This window comes from Apodemus sylvaticus, chromosome 10, assembly GCF_947179515.1.
Source record: "Apodemus sylvaticus chromosome 10, mApoSyl1.1, whole genome shotgun sequence".
Lineage (NCBI taxonomy): Eukaryota > Metazoa > Chordata > Mammalia > Rodentia > Muridae > Apodemus > Apodemus sylvaticus.
In genome coordinates, this window is record NC_067481.1 from 37,271,221 (window position 1) to 37,292,879 (window position 21,659).

Below are 21,659 nucleotides of genomic sequence, written 5' to 3' on the forward strand. Positions count from 1 at the left end.
CAAGTAATTCTCGATTTTGAAGTGAACCTTCCTGTGCTGCACATTCCCCAGCCCGCAGAAAGCTAGGGCCAAGGCTCGGGTCATCTTAACCGGGGCATCCAGCAGATGGCGCCATCTTAGTAGCCACCAGCTGGCCGCCGGGTCCCCGGGGCTCCGAAAGCTTCCCTGCCCTCCCTCACCGCCTTCTCTCTCCCCCCTCCCTACGGAGCCCGGCCCACGTGACCTCACGGCGGCCAATGGGCGAGCAGAGAGGGCGAGCTGGTCCCTGTGGCCGCCATTAAAGCGAAGGGAAAACCCGTGAATTCGGATTAAAGGGGGAAAAACACCGCCCGCTGGGCCCACAAAATGGGGGAGACTACGGCGTCCAGGCGGTGAGGCGGCAGGAGAGCAGACATTAGGCAGGCTTGGCCCAGGGACAACACGAGGACATAGCCGGAGAATGGACTGAGCCCGCAGACGCCGCCACCACCTCCGCCGCTGAGGAGACTCTGGGCTTAAGGACATCGCTGCTGCCGGGCCGGGGGCCCGGGTGCTCTGCCGGTCCTCGCCCTTCCCGCCCCTCCGCGGGCGTCCCCGGGCCGCGGGGAACCCTCCGGGCTTCAGGGCTCGGCCCGCTCGGACTCCGGCTCTGACTGTTTATCGTGTACCTGATTGTTATTTTTTTTGTTTGTTTGTTTTTCGTTTTTTCTCTTCTTTTTTTAAATCTTTTTTTTTTTCTGGTGGAAGGGACAGACATCCCTTCCCCGCCTCTCCGGAGAGGGACGCGCGTCCGTGGGCTCCGCAGTCCCGGCGGCCGGCCGAGCGCGGCGCGGCCCTCCCGCCTGCGGCCTCGGCCCCGGGCGGCTGGGTGCCTCCGGGCGGCGGGGGCCGCGGCGGCGCCGGGGGGCGGCGGGGAGGGCGGGCGGCCCGGCGGCCTCCTCCCCACCGCCCCCCGCCCTCCCCGGTGTCTGTGTTTCTCTCTCTGGTCGGAGGCGGCGGTAATGGCGGATGGTGGGTTGTGGCGCCGGCGGCGGCTGCTGTGAGGGACGATGAGTTCCTCCTTCGTGTCGAACGGGGCCAGCCTGGAAGATTGTCACTCTAACCTCTTCTGCCTGGTGAGTGCGGGGGCCGCGGGCGGTGGGGGAGGGGGCCGGGCCGTGCGCCCTTGGGCCGTGGGGGAGGGGGTCCGGGTCGCATCCAGATGCCGGTGTCCCCCGGCTAGGCCCCGCCGGAGTCGGCCTCCTCCGAGGCTCTGCGGCCGCCCCGGGAGGCAGCGTCCGCTCACCTACCGGCCAGGGCTCTGCTGGGAAGAGTCTTGTCCTTCTTTTTTCATCTTTCCCCTCCTCCTGTCTTGTTTTGGACTCTTTTCCCCATCGTAGTCTTGTCCTAAACTTGGGCTTCTTATCTAGCCGGATAGTAATATTTTCTTCTGAGCTTCTTGCTTACCCCCGCCCCCGCCCCCCGCCCCTTGTATCGAACACTTTCCACGATTGCCCCTACTTAACTGCCTTTACGCTTCTCCCTTGTAAGTGGGCTTCTCTTAAACAGGACCCCCCCCCAAACTTATGTATTAAAATCCTCTTCGTTTTATAAGTTAAACTAACACAGGGGTAGTTTCCTTATGGGTGACTTCAGATCTTTGTGTAAAAACAGTGTATGCTAGTTCATATGTTTTCTTTTTAAACTTTGAAAACATTTTGCCATTTTGACAATTTCTAGCCATCTTGCTTTTATTAGAACATTATGTTTTTGTGAGAGTGGAGGGGCAAGTGGAGGAGGTACTGTGGTTTCGCACTAAACGTTCTATATTTGTCTGTTTTGCTTACGTTTTAAGAATGTTTTGAGCTGGCTGTTCCTTTTATTGAACTGAAAAGTCTGGGGAAACTGGAATTAGGGATGTACTAGTATGTGTCTGTAGGTCGGCCCAAATCGGATAACACCCAATAGTTAAGACTTTTGTCAAAAGTACCAACTGTTGCAAATATCTAGTCCTGAATTAAACGATAGCCGAGCTTCCTGAATGACTTTAAGTTGGAATGACTTTTTCATTTTTCGTGTGCTCTGAGAAATATTCAGTCTATCATAGGTAAGTGAATTAAGTGGGTGGAGCGTAACTAGCTGGCAGGCGTGAACTGCCAGTCATGTATCAGCAGTTTCAGTTTTGGCACCTTATGCTTTCTGTCACTAAGTTAGAATAAAGAATTACTGAATTTCCTTTGTTGACTCGCTTTCACGATGCGGTAAATGGGGACCTTTCACGTACTGTGCCTTACAGATTAGGCTGCTTTTCTTGACAGTGCCCATTAATCAGCATCTCGTCACAAGGAGTAAGATGTACAGCAGGTTTAACGTTTCTGTCTTCCCCAACTGGATCTATTTTTGGCACTTTGGGTTTTTTTGAAGATAGATTAGCACAAATCTGACAGCTCCTTGGAATAGTTCTTTTGCTGAAGATGTGTGCTTGTGGAGAATTAACAGGATTTTTTTTTTCCCTTCAGAAAAAATTTCCGTTGTTTTTTTCATTAGATCTATGACTTCTTACAAACTTGGAATGAGGGTCTTTACTTTTCACTTCACCAAGGAACAAATGTGACTGACATGTTAGAGAGGAATGTAGGGCAGAGAGGAAAGATAGACTTATTGTGCAGGCTTAACAGCATTGTTTCATGCTGTCAGCTCTGGATATTTTGCATTTATTATAGCCTTGCTACTCAGTGACATCTTTGATATTTTATGTAACAGTTTTGTGTTCTTTTAAGTTCTTGTCAGTCAAGACATTAGAATTATTTGCTGTTGTGTTTTTTTGTTTGTTTCTTTTGGTCATTGTCTTTAGGTTCTTAAGCATGCATTAAAAATAGTGATGCTTTAATGAAATCAGGGACTATAGTGAATATATGTTTATATATGTAAATATATACATATATAAGTTAAATAATAAACTACAAATATATAAATAATATGTAAATATATAAATAATATGCTTACTATATTTAATAAGAAATATATTTATTTAAGTGAATGTACAATAATAGAGATATTCTGCTTTCTTTTCCTTCAGGCCGACTTGACAGGAATTAAGTGGAAAAGATATGTATGGCAAGGCCCAACTTCTGCTCCTATTCTGTTTCCGGTGACAGAAGAAGACCCCATTTTGAGCAGTTTTAGTCGATGCCTTAAGGCAGATGTGCTTGGTGTTTGGCGGCGAGATCAAAGACCTGGAAGAAGAGAATTGTGGCTATTTTGGTGGGGTAAAGATCCCAATTTTGCTGACCTTATTCACCATGACTTATCAGGTGAAAGCACTTCATCCTTTTTAAATGTGCCTTGGCAATATTGTACACTGTTCCCAATGTGCTTATGCTGTGGTGGACTGCCTTGTCAGTGTGAGCTGGAGGAGGGTTGCCTTCTTCTGTCGGCCATCCTTGTTTTAGTTTCCTTAAGTTAGCCTTGTAGATTACAGGAGACTTGAGCTTTGACTGAGTTTCTTCCTCTACCGCCTGACTTCCTTCCTTAATTTCCCACAGGCAGTTTGTATCTAGGGAAAGCATTTTCATTAACCTGAGAAAATGGAATCTGGAAGCATGGTGTTTTTCACAGTTATATAATAGTTTTGAAGCCAAGTGTAACTCACCTTTGAGTCTATTTTGCTATGTTCTTTTTGTCTGACCCTGTGGGCGGGTCTAGAAATTTAACTTTGTTTGGCATATATTTTCAAAAGTATGGTTTTATTTTATTTATGATTATTAACTCAGGGAGGCATATGCTATTTTTTTAGGGGGTAGGTGGGAGTGTCTTTCAGATACGGCATCATCAAAAAATATATTACTAAAGGCAAGTGCCATCTTATTATTAACTTTTTGGTTTTTTCGAGACAGGGTTTCTCTATGTAATCCTGGCTGTCCTGAAACTCAACTCTGTAGACCAGGCTGGCCTTGAACTCAGAAATCCACCTGCCTCTGCCTCCCAAGTGCTGGGATTAAATGCATATGCCAACACCTTATTATTAACTTAAAGGACAAAGGTCATTAATCTGAAAGGCTGCACAGAAATAGTTTATTATGAGCACATCAATATTACTTTCTTTTTATTTTCTCGTCTTTTAGGGCCAAATGTACTTTAGAAAGAAACTATAGCCCTTTATGAAAAATACTGAAATTATGTTTATTTTAAACTCAGTATAAGTGTGTCTTTGATTTATATATTTAGGGGAAACAAGTTCTAGTTTGATCAAATTTTTGACAGTTAAATTTATATGTGTGGGTATGTGTGTGCCATCATGTTGTGTAGAGGTCAGAGGACAGCTCTTGAGTTTTTCTGATTTTTTTTTTTTTTTTTTTTTTTTGCTGTTATGAAGCTTATTTTGGGCTGCCTGGCCCTCTCTGTTTCTGTTTCCTATCTCTGTTCCCTATCTTAATGTAGGGATGCTGGAATTAGAGATGCACCACATCTGATTTTTTTTTTGTGTGGCTTCTGGAAATCGAACTGAGACTGGCTAGTGCTTTCACTCTACAGCCGTCTCTCCTACTCTTTAGGCTTTCGTGTATGAAAGTTAGTTTTTGTGGTTTATAGTTTTGAATTGTAGGATCTGTTTTATTTTGTATAAAATATAATCCAGAAGTCATGTAGGCTTATAAATACCTTAAGTCTACTCACAGGGTTTAGTCTTCTTGATCAAGTTGGCACAGCATCTGAATACACTTGTTATTTGACACTGCGTTTGATGGTGTGGCCTTGAGTTCAAAGCCCTCCTCAGGCTCAGCCCAGTGCTGGCGGTACAGGTGCGTGCTGCCCTGCACAGCCTTGAACAGACCTTTCTGTGGAACACAGTTTGTGTAATCAAAGATAAGTTGAAATACAGAGTGTTTGGTTTTTACCATAGTGATACTAATGTTTGGAAGATTAAAAGTCTATTAAAATAGAATATGAGTTGTTAATTAACAATGTATGTTGTTAAAACACTTTAGCTATTTTTCTTCTGGATTTTATGTCATCAGTAGTGTGTTCTCAAGCACAGCTTGGTTAGAGTTTTAAAGTTTTCCTTTCCTTTAGCATAATTTTAAAATGACAATACCTACACTCTATACAGATACTGATCTTTAAATATACTAAATAAATTTTGGATATCAAATTTTTATTGCTGTCAGATTCTGCTGAATGCGATTGAATAACTAAATATTTTTTATCAAAGTGGAAGTGACCCAAAGAGTAAACACAAACATATGTGGACTTGTCTACTGTTTCAAAGCTAGCCCTGAGCTCTTAGTTTACAAAGTCAGTGGTGTTTATATAATGTTTTAGCTTCTTTTAACCTGTCGTTTACTTTAGAATGTTACTTAAATCAGACTATCTTAAAGACTAATATGTCTTTTCAGATGGAGTATATTTATCTTGCCTTTTTTTTTTTGCTCCAGGGACACCGTCTGCCTCCCTTTTGGGGTAATTAGTGCGCCTCTCTGCTCTAGCTAACCCCCTTTTCATTTCTCCCCATCTGTGGCACTTGGTTCCCTTCTTTTAAGCTCCCTTGAGAAGAGAGCAGCTGGACAGTAGGGGTGGCATCAGCTGCACGAGGCAGTCCTGAGCTCCAAGTGGAGGTGTGGCCGTGAGGACAGAGGACCAGGAAGGACCCAGGTGGTAACTAAGCAGCTAGTTAATTTGGCTTGAGCCAGGTCTTCTCAGGCAGTGTCTCTCTGTTTTTGGTCCAACACCTACTACTTCTTGTTACTGACATGTTTGTGATTATGGTAATATTACCCTTCTTATTGGGGGTAGGAGTAGAAGGTAGGCATTGATTTTTGTAAAGGTTAGAATTCTCTGTTCTTTTTTATTTTTTTTTCACTGATGTGTTCAATAACAAAACCACAGAGTAGCCCCTTTATCTACTCTGTCTCATTTACAGCTGTTTTTAAGAATAATTTTCTTTGAGGTACTTTTACATTTACATAAATCTTGGCAGGATAGAGTGGAGAGTGCTTGTACATCTCTCACTTAAATTTCTTTATTCTTAATATTTATATCTGAATGATGGAGTTTTTAAAACTCATAAATCAATATTGTTATATTAAAATATTTATTTCCTTCACTTGGGCTTCTTCATTTGTACCTAGCTCTGTTGTTTTAGAATCTGGTCTAGGCTGTTAGGTGATAGTCACCTGCCCTCTTATTTTTTGCTCTTCTAGGCTTTGACAGTTTCTCGAGGAAACTCCGTGCTCCTTGTTGATGATTTTGACAGTTCTAAGAGTCTAGAGTCTAGTCAGGTTTCGCAGTGCATGTTAAATTTTACCTTCTCTTCTGCCTCATACCATTTAGCACATGTCTGAGTTACCATTAAGTTTAGCTAATGTATAGACAGAAAACATAGATCAAGTGAACTGTATTCCACACTTGGAATTTTTGCTTGTTTTGTGTCAGTGGTTCCTGATGCTGTTTCACAAAGTAATTGATTTTTGGATAAGGATTTGTGCTCATTGGTATTAGCTTAAGTATAACATCCCAGAAAGACATTTGTTTGAATTTCAAAGCCAAATATATGAGTTTTTATTGTATTTCTAGGAGAATGGATAGCTGAATCCATGTTAATTTATTTTGGTAGAAAAATAATTAAGGAAGAACTTTCTGGTTACAGGTTTTCAAGTTGTCTTGTAGTTGTATGATAATGAATGACAGAGATGTAAAGGTGGTGGGAAAATCTCAGCTCACTGGCTCCTGTCAAGTCTCCAGTGGGTATGATTGGTTGGCTGGCTTACACATACTGTTAGTTTGCTATTTTAAAAAGCAAGATTGTTTTAATTTCATTGTTGTGTCTTTCAGCATTTCTGTGTATTTTTAGTTCTTTATCCTAAAATTTCAAAATTTTATTATAGCCATTGGTTTTTATTCTTAAAAACAAAACTGCTCCCTCTTCCAAGATTATTATCTTAAAAAAAAATCATAAGGTAGATTCTGATGAGACTTTGGTTTCCTTGAAGTAAAAGCATGCTGAATCAAGGCTAAAAATACTTGTTCTTTTTTTTGTGATTTTGCAGGTCTCTATATGGGAGCTTAGCAACATACCCAGATACTTTCATTGTAGCAGTATTTCATAATGCATACTGCCTGACTGGTCATTGTTATAGATTTAATCTTGGATGCTTTTACCAGAGGACATTAATTATAGTGGACTTTAACGGGCAACTTTTAACAGAGTTGATAGATACAAAAGCAGCAAGCTGAAAAGTTATTTCTATCTTTGTTTTAAACTTTCTAAGTGGTGTCCCATTTCCCTGTCTAGTCTTAATAAGTGTGTGCTCTGTAGTATCCTTTTCTGAGCAAGAAAAGTGGTACTGTTTAGATTGTCATGTCAGATAAAACAGTCACCTCACTAAACTGTTTTAAATAAATCTTCAAGTTTTGGCCCTAAGTGAATGATGTAATAGCTTATGGCAGTTAGTGATATTTGTTGATTTAATGAGTTATAATGAGAAATAATCATTAAGAGAGACACTGATTTAGATGTCTCGATTTTTTTCAAGAAATTTGTACTATTTTCTAACATGTTAATCTTTGTGTCATTCTTTATCCATTGGCATATGTTACATCTTAGCTGTTTATAGCAAAATTATAGGGAAAAGATGCCTTTTTAAAAGTTGGCTGATCACCATGGAGATATTTTAAAAGGTCATTTTTAAGGAAAATATTGAATATTGGTTGTACCACCTTTTTTGCTTTTGATACTGATTTTTTCTAATTCATAATTATTTTGATGAGCTATGACACATCCTTTGGCACTTCTGTAATCTGTGTTCTTAGTGAGACATACAGCTTTAACATTTGAACTTTAGTGTTGCATTCTACAAAGAATTTGCAAAATTTTTTGAGTATCACTGATGGTTAAGAGTTCTAATACCAGTAGTAATGGAAAAGTACTAAAAACAGAATAGAAACTTTGTTTTCTCTGGGGATTAAAGATAAAAGAGGAGGAAAACATTTATCTAAATGCTTTAAGCAGACTTTTTTCCATTGGCCTCTGGTTAAGTTCTAAAGCACCTGCTAAAGCTTCCATGTGTTCCCTCCTCCTCTCTTTCCTTGTCCCAGTGCTGGTGTTGATTCAGGGAGCTTTTAATTAGTGTAAGATAAGAGACCCATAGTGCTTGTCTTGGGTGGTTAGTTCAGTCCTTCACTGTTTATGTCTGTGAGTACAGTATGTCGAAAATAATTTTTGTTTTTACAACATCAGGGTATTAGAAACTTGATTCACTACACTTTGTTTCTAGGTAACACTCTTCCCAAAACAGAACCCAAATTTCTTTAGACTTTTCATTGGGTATTTTATTAGGAGTTAGTATTTCATTAGCAATGAAAAGGAAATAGTTACTTGGTCAGTTACCAAGTAGATGAAGGTGTATTTCAGATATTTTTTTGCCTTGGATGAGTCCTATTTGTACTAATGAAAATTATGAGCTTTTGGGACAAGAGCCTCCTTCTGAAAGCATTATGTTCATGTTAAGTTTCTCTAGATAAAAGCTAAAGCAATGAGATAAGTCCTTGAAAATTAATACTGCTTTAAAAAGAAGTGGGGGTGGTGGGAGTGGGGGGGAACGTGCACTGCATACATGTGGAGGCCAGAAGACAACTTTGTAGAGTTGTTTCTTTTTCCTATCTTGTATAAGTTCTGAGGATCAAACTCAGGTCATCAGGCTTGTCAGCAAGCACTTTTACCCGCTGATCTGTCTAGCTGGCCTTGGTTATCTAAACCACATTTGGTATTCTTAGCTTAGATTTAGTTGAAATAGATTTTTAAAAATAAAACCTTATTTTTTAGGACATGTAAAAATGTATAAATAACTAACTTTTGCTTTTCTAAAGATTTTTGTTTTTAAACACAAAGCAGTTCATAATTTGCTAAACAGTCATTTTTAAATATAAATTACATTTATATATATATTTATTTTTGTTACTGTGTATGTCTTTGGCTATACAAGTTCAGTGCACACATGTGAGTTCAGAGAACATCTGTGGAAGTCTGTTCTTGCCTTTACCAAATGAGTCCTGGGATTCAAACCCAGGTTGTTAGGCTTGCTGAGCTGTTATTCGTTCAAAATGGGCTTTTAGTGAATTGGAACTTTGTGCTTAACACTTGTTTTAAACTGAAGGAAGAGGTAAATTATTTGTAAGTTTTAAATGAATTTATTTGAATTAAGCTAAAATAATTGATTTAAATGAATAATAACTTGTAGCTTAGATATGTGTAGAAGTAACTGTATTCTATGTCTTTTTAAAACTTAGCAGTAGTTAGGCAATATATTTTGATAATGGCTACTTCTATGATGCAAATATAAGTGCCATTGTGTTTAGAAGGTAGGGAGTTTTGAATGAAGGTAATAAAGGACATTGAACAGGTGGAGAATTGGGAGCAGTTCCTGGCATATTTCTTTTGGAATTATGAACACATGTATTTCTGTTAGTATTATTATTATATGACTATTATTGTCATGTAATTTGAGACACAAATTTTAATGAAGCTATTTGACTTTGAAATCGGAAGTCCTTATTAAGCCAAAAGATGGATTCTTTTTCCTTCTTAGCAGTTCACACATATGCTTGTGATCTAGACCTCTGTGCCAGCTCCTTTCCTCTCTTCATAATAAGATGAGACCCATGAGCATTTTAGCTTTAAGTGCAGTAGATAAGGATCTCTAATGTAACTGAATGTGAAGTTTTCCTACTTAAAATTACTTTATTCTAGCCTGCGAGTATTACCGTTTTTTCTTTGTTTTTCTGTAGAGGACCACTATTAGTTGCTTTGAAAGGCCTGACAATGATTTAGGAAAGAACACTTGAAAGAACAACATAAAATCAGTGTTAACCTTTGTAGTGGCAGTTTCCAATGCAGTTAAAGTCCACTCTCATTATGGTTTTTAGTTAATGTTTACTCTGACCATTCGTTGTAATGAATTCTGAATATAAACTGAGTATCACTCTTAATGCATCTCTGTTTTTATTCAAAAGATCATAGTAAATGTTATTTTTCTCTGTTCAGCATGTAAGTTTGCGAAGTGAGAAATATTTGTCCTTTTGTTTTATTTGAAAATTGAATGAGAGCAAGACATGGTGTCATAGGTCTGAAACCACAACTCTTGAGAGGCTGAGATAGAAGGATCATGAATTGAAGGCTAGCCTTCAGAGCAAGCTCCTGTCTCAAGAAGAAAAACGATGATGGTGCATAAGTAGGCAGTGTTTATAGCTGGGAGTGGTAGCTCATGCATACAATCCCAGGGGTAATAGTATTGGGACACTGAGACAAGAGGGTTTCTGAGAGTTAAAGGCCAGCCTGGTCTATGTAGTTAGCTCCAGGACAACTGGGTTAAAAAGAAAGACAAAGGAAAGGTCATATAAGATACAGAATATTAGATGATTCTTAATTATATTTGGGCTAACAAAATAAAATGTAAGTTGCTGATGTGGTATCTGTCATTATTTGTTACCCTTATTGAATGTTTTGTTATAGATAAAAGAGTGAATTTTGTTCTCTGAACTGTGTCCAGGCTGTGTGATTGATTTTTGTCCCCTACTCCCCATCCCCGAAACTTAACCTGGAGTGACTAATAGATTTAGTGGGAAATATGAGGCTATGTAGTTAGTGAAGAGCAATACTTCTTATGACTGATAATACCTTTTAAAATATAAGTTTTTATATTTCCTCCTATATTGAATAATCACGTGAGTCATTGAAATGAGATCTATTTGATAATTAACACATTGCTTGTTAGACTTAGCGGCAGCAGCCTCCTTTATACTCGTCACTTAGTTTTGTAGTTGAGTCATAGATTAGAATGCTGATTGTCATGAAATATTTTGAGTTTAATTATTAACTGATAGGCTTTCTGCCCCTTCCCCTTCAGGTTAAATGATTAGAAGAATTAGGACAAAGTAACAGGTGAGCCAGTTTAGAAACAGGCATCATATGGTATGTTTAATATTTTCCAGGTTATATAAGTCAGTACCCTTTTTTTTTTTTTAAATACAGAAAACAAATCTTTATGTTCATGATACAGTTGCTATCTTTTACATTGTGGAAAATAATTTTTAGGCAGTTTTGTAGAGCTCTTAGGCATTGTCTGTCTTGTAGGATATCTTTGAAACCTGATATTTTGATGTTTAAAGATACATTAACACTAAGTGTAGTGGTACATATTGCTATCCCAGTACTCAGGAGGTAGAGGCAGGGCTGTTGTCAGGTTCCAGCCATCCAGGTCTAAATAGTGACACTCGAAAAACAAACAGAGCCACCCCATATCCTCACACACACAGTTCAAGAGATCAAAAAGACTGCAGCTCTGCATTCTGAGGTAAAGGAGAGAGCTGTGGATATAGAAATTGATCTGTCACATATTTTAGTTCTCCCTGAGACGATGTAGTTTCACTAACTTCCTTTCTACTTGGTTTTTCTTTTTAGAAGAGGAAGATGGAGTATGGGAGAATGGCCTTTCCTATGAATGCCGTACTTTGCTTTTCAAAGCAGTTCACAATCTGTTGGAGCGATGTTTAATGAACCGAAACTTTGTACGAATTGGCAAGTGGTTTGTGAAGCCATATGAGAAAGATGAAAAACCTATAAATAGAAGGTAAGCTATCTTATTTTCCTCTTTTGATAGTTGTTGTTTGCTAATTTTTTGAGATGTATAATAGTTAATATATTTTACAGACATATTCAGAAGTTAATGTTGACAAAGTACTATAAATATTTAATTTTTGTAACTACTTCTCTCCTTTATACATTTTAAGAATTTTCTTGCAATGTGAATGAGCTATATATACCTTTTTTTTTTTTTTTGGGAGGGGGTTGTTTTTTGAGCAGCGTCTCACCTTGTGGACCTGACTGGCTTAGAACTTGATTTGTAGACTAGGCTGACCTTGAACTCCTGATACCTGATTGTGTTTTGTGTAGGGTTGGCCTATTTAACTTTTAAAGATTTATTTTTGTTTTGTATGTATTTGTGAATGTCTCAAATGTATTATAGAATGTGAGTGCCCACTGTCTGGCACACCCAGGAGAGGGGTTTGGATCCTTTGGAACTGGAGTTAAAGATGGCTGTGAGTGAGCTGCCACGTGGAAGGTGGGGATGGAACCCAGGTCCTCTGCAAGAGCAGCTTGTGTTCGTAACTTCTGTTCGTAACTTCTGAGCTGTCTCTAGCCCCCATATTCCCCAAGAGATAGGGTCTTACTCTTTAGTGTAGCGTTAGGTATCCTGTCTCTGCCTCTGAAGTGCTGGGATTAAAGGTGTGTGCCACCACTCCCTGACCAGATTTTTTTTTTATGGGAAAATATGTTTTTAACTTTTTGAGATAATTATATCATTTTTCCTTCTTCTCTTTTCTCCCTCTAACTCCCCCTACCCTTATTCTCTCATTAAATTCGTGAACTCTTTTTTTTTTTAGTTGTTGTTGTTGTAACACTCTGGGCATGGCTTAGAGCAGGTCTATAACCATAGCACTGTGGGGAGGTGGAGCTAGGAGAATCCCTAACACTTGCTGGCACCAGCCCAGCTCTAGATTCTATTTCAGGGCCTAAGATGGAGAGTGGTAGAGTAAGACACCTGACATTCTTCACTGATCTCTTTACTTGCTTATGTAACATACACGCGCGCACACACACATGCACACTACCTAGCTGTCTGTGTCTCTGTCTATATTGTCTGTCTTGTGTCTCCCTGTCTCCCCATCCCTTTTGTGGTAATAGGGATCAAATTATGCCAGGCAAGTGCTCTCCCCACTGAGTTGTATTTCTAGCATTTAGTTGTATTTTTATTTTGAGGCTACCTTTCTAAGTTGCCCAAGTTGGCTTCAAACTTGTAATCTTCCTGTGTCAGCCTCTAGAGTAGTTGGAATTGTGGCATGTACTACATGATAAGTCCAGGGAGATAATACTTTTCTAATATTCTGGATATAGACAGAGTTAATTTGTCTACTAGTTTCTAGGAATTGAAAGACAAGAAATGGAGTCACCTAGTTATTAATGCATTGAGGATAGGTATAAAGAACCCTTACATTTATGAGTAATTTTACCATTGAATCAAATTTAGATAATTGTATAAAGAACAACTACTATTTTTTTTTTAAATAGTTGAGGGGTTCTTCGCCGTACATGGGTTTTGTGCTAGTCACTAGGTTTGCTAGTAAGATTATAAGCAAATTGGATGTAGAACCAGTGACTTTCTATACTTGGGATGCTTGATACTATATTCAAGTAAGACTGTCTTGAGTAAGAGTATTATTGAGTTGTATTTTGTTAAACATTTTGTCATGTTGAATCTATTATAGCCATTTTGCTGATTGGGCAGTTAAGTTTGTATGTTTGGCAAGATTTTGTTTTTCTTTTGAGCCAGGTCTCATTGTGTTGTCCATTGATTCTTGGTGCACTTGATCTTCCTACCTTGCCTTTCTTCTAGTTGGTATTATAGGTAGGTCCCATTATACTAGCTCAACATTTTTTTTAATTAATACATTTGTTTATCCATATATTTCCCCCCTCCGTGTGCATGTGTGTGTTTGTGTCTGTATTATGTACATGAGTGATGGCCTTCACGTGCCACATAGCACATCTGTGAAGGTTAGTGAATGTCTTTTAGAAGTTTGTTACGTTCTGTTATGTGGTTCCTGGGAACAGAACTTATTGTCAGATTTGATGGCAAGTATCTTTATCCACTTAGCCAGTTTCCCCAGCTCCTTACTTAACAAGTTTTAAATGCTTCTAGGAAGATATACAGGGTAGAATGATATTGGTCTACATCTCTTTTTTGAGACAACTAATGTATCTACAGAGTATATTGACATGGGAGAGTTTGCTAAGTAGTAGATAATATTATATGTAATATTATAAAATTTGTAGCTCAGACTGGCCTGGAATAACTGTGTAGCCTAGATTAATCTAGAACTTGAGGTACTTGTCATGCCTCAGTGGTCAGAATATTGGGTTTACATGCAGGATTTGCCATATCTGTCTATTTTTTGATTTTAATGTATACTATAATCTTTTTTTTTAAGATTTTATTTATTATTATTTTATTTAAATACACTGTAGCTGTCTTTAGACACATTATGGATGGTTGTGAGCCACCACGTGGTTGCTGGGAATTGAACTCAGGACCTTCCAAAGAGCAGTCAGTGCTCTTACCTGCAGAGCCATCTCTCCAGCCCTGTATACTATAATCTTATCCCATATATTCAGTCATAGATATGTAACTTTTTAAGAAAACAATATTGCTAATTTTGTTAGGCTTTGACATCTTTATTCTGTATATGTTATTCTTTAGTCTCAAATTTAAAAGGCAACATATTTTACAAAACATACCTGTGAGCATATACATTCATACAATCATGTGTATACACACACACAGAGACACATATAAATACAGGATAACATGGCAGATATAACAGAAAGGAGATAGGATCAAGATGTGGTTCAGTGTGTTTTTGTGTCCTGGGAAAGAACCTGATCCACAAAGAATAAGATGTTCTTGGTTTTTGTTTTGTGAGGAAAGGGAGGAATACCTCAAGCATTTGTGGTACATTGTTTTAATTAGAATATTAAAGCTGAGCATGGTGGCACATGTCTGCCTGTAATTCCAGCACTCCAGAGACTGAAGCTGCAAGTTCAAGATCAGTCCAGACTACATAATGAGTCCTACTGTACCACAACTACCCCTTAACCCTTAAAAAGAGGAAAAGAACATTAGGGTCAAATACCGAAATATAATCCTTTTTTTTCCCCTTAAAGATGTTTTACTCCTGTAGTGTTAACTGTGAGAGCCACTAACTTGCTGCTATTTAAATCAAATACATTGAAATTAAAATAAAAAAGTTACTTCTTCAGTTTCATATGCTACATTTTAAAGGCTTATTCTATATAATGGTTATTGTTTTGTATAATAGTTCAGAGATGGGACATTCCTATTATTGTAGAAACTTTTTTGGATGATGTTGCCTTTATAACACAGTGCTTTTAGAAGCACTTGGTCAAGTGTTTTTTTTTTTTTTTTTAAATCAGCAGGCAAAAGAATATGCCTTTATGTTTAAATTATGTAATAAAACTGTTTACTCCTATATGTGGCTTTCACATTTTACATTATCTCTTGATCTCCAAAATTAATTAAAAATAAGCCCCATGACATGTAACTCTCCTGGAAAGGAATTGGTAGCAGTTAATAGGTTTTCAATGATCTTTGTCCTTGGATATCTTACCATCTTTGAAGAGTTCAAGGTAAGAGGTACTGCTATGTGTTGTGATTGTTGAGAGTGTGTTATGCTTAGGTAGTTAAGCCTGGTCTTGAACTGAACCTGTAGGCATACATTACTATGTTTCCTTTACAATTATGTTTCTTTTCTTTGTATCTTCTTGAGTAGCATAAAGAAACAAGATAGACTTGAGCTACATGCATAGTGTAAACTGTTACACTGTTAATTGAGCTTGGTGATGTGTTTGACTGGTACATGTGTGAGTGTGTGAGTGTGTGTGGGTGTGGGGGTGTGTGGGCTCCCACTCACAAAATAAAAATTAAAGCCCAAATCAGGTGAAACTAATTTTAAGAATATTACACTTAGTTTGATACACTTGATATACGTTTTAGAGCATAAACCTATAAGAAATGCTACCACTGAGATAGTTTACATTATTTTGTATGTGAGGCCTTTGAAATCTAGTGTATATTTTATCAGAGCACAGCATGATTTGGATTGGCCATAGTCTAAATGATTATAATTACATGGTGATTGTTCAACAACTAGATTCTAGAGCTTTAAACTTAACTTGCTAATGTTGGTTGCTTATTATCTAGTACCTGGTGATCTCTTCCTGGAACTAATTGTTTCCTAAGTTGTGTGTGGTAGAGTCCCAAAGGTTCTTGTGCCAAGGTATCCACTGTCTGCCCAGTCAGGCTTAGTTACTTCAGACTGTCCATTTCCCCCCTTCTGTAGTTTTTCTAAACTGATTTGTTCTTATTGAGTCTGATCTTGCTGGGTGGTATAATACCTATACCCTGCTGTATTTTGTTATGGTGCATAATCATTAGGATTTGTATAGCTTTTAAAGTTTTCATCTTTTCCAGGAATATTTTGAGAAAAATTAAGTCCTAAAAATGACTTTTCCCTTTTTCACTGATTTTTTTCCCCTTACTGCTATTTTCTACTACTGTTCTTAGTATTGACTCAAACAAATCTTTTTCATGATTGTCTTTAGATGCTAATGAGACTTTTTTTTTCTGAAATGAGGAAGAAAGTAAAGGGGGTATGGCCTAAGTAGGCCTGATAAGGCACTGTTCAGAGTTAAGCGTTTACCATAAATGACTGCAAATCTTAAGACAACCTATTTCTCTAGCTTTATATGTAATGAAATGTAAAGTACATAGCAAGCAGCTCAGTAACTCCTTTCCACAGTGCTACACAGGACTAAGGGTTGGAGCTGATTACTAGCAAAACAAGAGAACTTGTAAGTCCTATTAGGCAGACGATTTCATTTCATACACCTACATTTTTTTTAAAGAGTAGTAGTAAGTAAAAGCAGAGAATAGCAAGAGGAAAGTATTAAGGATTTCAAACTTTATAGAGTAATTGTTTTCTAAGGATTCTTTACTATATAATGTTCAATAACATGTTCTCTAAATGTGTAGAAGTAATAGAAGATTCAGTGATTCATTCTTTGGGTTTTTAAACTATGTAGTTTGTTCATGGAGATACATTAAGAATGTTGGGCATTGCTGATTAATGGTGGCTTGCAAAGTTGTCTGAGTATGGAAATGACCTGGAAAATGTCCAAAGATTATTGATAATAGGACTGGGGCTGTAGTTAGTGGAGAAGTTGCCTAATAACACAAAGCCCTGAGTTCAATTTGTAGTACCGCCCCTGATTTCGGAGGTGGAGGCAGGAGGACCAACAGTTTATGGTTGATTACATAGTGAGTTTGAGGTCAGCCTGTGCTGCACGAGCTCCTGTAATCAATCAGTCAATCAATCTGGTCAGTCAGTCAGTCAGTCAAATTATTGCTGGTACTGATTTTTTTTTTTTTTTAAGATTTATTTATTTATTTTATGTTAGTACACTGCTGCTGTCTTCAGACACACCAGAAGAGGGCATCTGATCCCATTACAGATGGTTGTGAGCCACCATGTGGTTGCTGGGATTTGAACTCAGGACCTTTGGAAGAGCAGTCAGTGCTCTTAACCACTGAGCCATCTCTCCAGCCCGGTACTGATGTTTTAACCTGAGTCTGTTATAAGGGCTAACCTTACTGTATAAATTTGAAAGTTATTAGCTGGGCATAGCGGCATATGCCTTTCCCAGCCCCTCGGAAGCAGAGGAAGGTGGATTTCTGTGAGTTTGAGGCCAGCCTGGTCTACAGAGAGAGTTCTGGGACAGCCAGAACTATAGAGTGAGACTCTGCCTCAAAACCAAAACAATAAAGAAATAAATTATAAATAATAAAAAATTAGAAAAATAAAATTAGGAAACTATTGAATTCATGGAGTAAAAGTAATCTGGGAATTTAAGATAACTAAGTTTAAAATATAAAAATGCATGTAGCAAAATTAATCATTTTTTTGCCTTTTAATGAGTGTTTTAAGCACCTCATATAAGTGAAGGCATATAATATTTACTATTTTGTATCTCATTTCTTTCACTTGGCATACCTTCAAGTTTTATCCACATTGTAGCATGTGAGAGGTTTTCTTTTTTTCTTTATGACTAAACAATAACCCATTGTACATGTAGTGTATTGTGTACTTGCTCATTGACTGGCATCTGAGTCATTTCTATGTTTTGACTATTTGTTGTAAACACTAATGTGCAAATATTTCCTCAGGTCCCTGTTTTTCATTCTTGTGGTTATTCTCAGAAGTCAAATTGCTGCATTTTATGACAATTTTAAATTTAATTATCTGAAAAATTGCCATACTATTTCTCATTGTGGCTATAGTGTTTTACATTTTCATTGGCAATATAAGAGTTTCAGTCTCATTGCATCCTTAACAATGCTTGTTATTTACTGATTGTTTGTTAAATAACCACTTTTGTTGGTGTGAAGTGGTATCTTATGTTTCTGATTTGTAGTTCCTTAATTACTATTGCTATTGAGCATAGTTTCTTATTGGCTGCTTATATATTGCCTCTGGAAAGATGCCCAACTCTGTCTATTTTTAATTGTTAGGATTACTATGTTTTGCTGTTTTTGAGTCAGTACTTTGATTTTGTAATGTATACATGTGTGTTTGTGTATGTGTGAAATTAGTAGATTAATCTTAGAGATCAAAACCAGGGTTCACATGTGCTAGACTACTGCTGTACAACTGGGCTGCATCCCTAGCCCAAAGTTTTTGATTTTAAAATATGTCATAGCTTGGTGTGGTGGCGTGTGCCTTAAATCCCAATACTAGGGAGACAGGGGTAGGCAGATCTCTGAGTTGAAGCCCATTCTGGTTTACATAGTGAGCTCTAAGACAGCAAGGGCTACACAGAGAGCCAACATAAAAACAAACAAACAACCAGAACAACACAACCAAGTCATATAACCGTCTTTGGGCCTCAAATTCTCTACCAGTAAAATGGAAGATTGTTATTTCTATAGCTTCCTAACACAGATGCTGAAAACAGATCATTTGCTTGCTAGCACTGCACACACAGGCATGTGCATGTATTATTTATGGAGGCACACACCTGCTACCCTGTAACCTTGGTACTGCAGAAGTCAAAGCAGAAGATCTCAGCCTATAGGACAAGTTCCGTGCTAGTCTGAGCTTGTAGGAGAAGAGCGAACTTTCATGTTTTTTTTTCCTTTCTTTGCTATTCTCTCACTGTGTATCCAGGCTGCCATTTTATTTCTCTGCTTCCTTCTCCTAAGTACTGGGAATTAATTCTTTGATCTTGAGTATGTCTTCATTATCATCATCATCTTCCTCTTCTTCCTCCTTCCATTTTAGAAAATAACCTTTGAGGGACCTGTGAGGTAGCTTAGCAGGTAAAGCTTGGCCACCAAGCTTGATGACCTCAGTTTGATCCCTAGAAAGCATGTGGGAGAAGGAAAAACTCACAGACACTTACAAGTTGTCCTCTGACTTCCACAAGTGTGTCATGACATGTTCATAGAATATATACACATATGACATACATAAAACAAACAAAACTCTTTAATTTTATAATATAGTTGAAGAACATTTCTATGACACAGTTGTTGGATTTATCTCTGATTTTTGGCTCATTGATAAATAGTGTAAGCGTCTAGAAAACAAACAGTAATCTTTACGTTAGAGTATTTAACAGTGTAAGTTCCTTGGCTTGTCATTGTAATTAAGACATTTGTTCATTTTCCTTAGTGCTAATTGTAGGTGCCTCATGGGATGATACTATAAATGATAACATTTCTCTCTAAAAGAAGCCATTCTGAATTTAGTATGTAATTGCTAACCTACAATTCTCTGTACTGTAATGTTCTGTGACTAGAATATTGCTTTCAATATAAGAATTTTAAAACTATGAATCCTATTTTAGATCACTTCTCCCCAATATCACACACAAGCTTGGTTTGTAAATCATACTGTATTGAAGTATGAAGAGTATTTTGGGGTCATTTGCTAGCAGTATGGGAAGGATGGCTTTCCTTGCTGGGATTATGAACTGCTCGTGAACAGGGTATTGTAGATAAACCGTAGGAAGTAGGCACAGTGTTGCATGACTTTGGAATATTAGCTTTTCACAGAGATTCCTTGGTGACTAGTTTATTACTTTATACCAGAAAGCCAGTGTTTTTTCTAATTTAAAAGTTCAGTGGGGACAGAGAGAGATGACTCAGCAGGTAAAGGCAGATGCCATTAAGCCTAATGATTTGAGTTTGGTCTTAGAGACTAATGTGGAAAAGGGGAACTTACATCTCCCAGTTGTCCTCTGACCCCTAGAAGCACACACACAAATAAAATTAAATAAAATTTAATTTAAAAATTTACATTAATTAAAATGTAAATTAAGAAGAGAGTTAAAGCCTGGAGAGATGGCTCAGTGATTAAGAGCACTGACTGCTCTTCCAGAGGTCCTGAGTTCAATTCCCAGCAACCACATGGTGGCTCACAACCATCTATAATGAGATCTGATGCCCTTTTCTGGTGTGTGAATACAGCAAAAGTGTACCACTATACATAAATAAATAAATAAATCTTCAAAAAACAATAATGAACTGGCCGGATGCTCATTGCACATAGGTTGGTGGGGTTGGAGAGATGGCCTTCATGCTTTCTTTTTGTTTTGTATTGAGGGGAGGGACACATGGCCCCTGTTAAGAAAGGTTTCACCCTTGGTGACACAATTAGTGCCTCTTTTTTATGTTGAAACACAATGTCACTACAATTGCTGAGCTGAAAGAAGTAATTGTAAGTTTCCTAATTTAATATTTCTTTTTAGAAGTGAAATTCAGAGTGGAAAGAAGTATTTTGGAGAACCTCATTGTTTATAGAATCCTTAGATAATAAGGTATATAATTAGATCTCCAAACCAAATGGCCAGCCAACCGAACTACCTCCTTCTTTTCTTCCTTTCTTTCTTTTCTCTCCCTCCCTCCCTCCCTCTTTCAAGTTAAAGAACCTATATCTGTTTTAGGTTATTGCTTATACTTCCAAATATTTTTGGAAGTATTACTATCTTGCTAGATTGAAGAATTTGCTATTCAATGGATTGTGGCGATGACTCAGTCATAGAAGTGCTTGCTGCTCTTCCCCATTAAGCACATAAAAAGCCAGGTATGGTGCTGTGTGCCGTGTGCCTACCGTCACAGGGCAAGAGTCCAGAGACCTGAGGATCCCCGGGCTTGCTGACCAGCCAGATAGCAAAATACAATCTCTAGGTTCAGTAAATGATTCTGTCTGAAAAATAAGGTAGAGAGCAATTGAAGAAGATACTTGACTTTGACTTACATGAACACAGATGACCACATGTACTAACTTGTACACACATGTACTCACTCACATACAGTGGTACTGTGAAGTTAACAAAGTACAATTTTTATAAAGGAGGTGATAAATGGGGACCAATAATGAAATTTTACACTGATATTAAAGTTAACGTTCTTTTCCAGGTATTTATAAATTGGCAGGGAATTAAAGGAATTTTGAGTTGATTAGGTTGTAGAGACAAGTGTGTGGCAAATAAAGGAGTTTTTATGGGTTAAATATCATGGTTTACAAGGTTTGTCGAGGATCAGATTCTAAGGGTATTATAGAGCTATGTTAATGCTTTTGGATTTAGTCCTGAGCATTTTAAGAAACCAGTGATGATTTTAGCTTTCCAACTCCAATGATCATGGTTAGTTTTTAGGAAGATCCCCGGCAACACTGTGAAGGAGGGAATTCCACAGCAAGGAGGGAATGTAGGAGATCCTGATAATCCCTTTCTAAAAGACAGAGTTGGATGTAGTGGTACACCCTGTAACCCCAACCCTTAGGAGGCCAAGGAAGACAAAATGTTCCAGAATTTGAACCAGCTTTGGTTACATAGCAAGTTTTGGCCACTCTGGGATGCATAGTAAAACATTTTAAAGAACAAAAAAGTATACCTATCAGGTAATAACATCCCCAAAAGACATGTAGGTCTATAAATTACAAATATGTAGAGTTAAAATCCGTAGGAATTGGTAGAAACTGGGAATGATGGAACAAAGAAAAATAGTTTA

General features: G+C 38.0%; 1 protein-coding gene across 3 annotated transcripts in view; it reads left to right on the forward strand.

Annotated features, from left to right (window-relative positions):
* The first annotated feature begins 657 nt into the window (after positions 1-657).
* The window catches only part of Med13 (mediator complex subunit 13), an 88,978-nt gene continuing 67,976 nt past the window's right edge, over positions 658-21,659 (forward strand). For 2 of the 3 annotated variants that reach the window (XM_052197389.1, XM_052197391.1), the window contains exons 1-3: positions 658-1,094; positions 3,038-3,272; positions 11,411-11,579. In XM_052197389.1, the coding sequence (XP_052053349.1) occupies positions 1,029-1,094; positions 3,038-3,272; positions 11,411-11,579 (470 nt within the window). In that variant the 5' untranslated portion in view covers positions 658-1,028. The remainder of the gene's footprint in view (positions 1,095-3,037; positions 3,273-11,410; positions 11,580-21,659) is intronic. The other variant, XM_052197390.1, reaches the window with a different exon arrangement.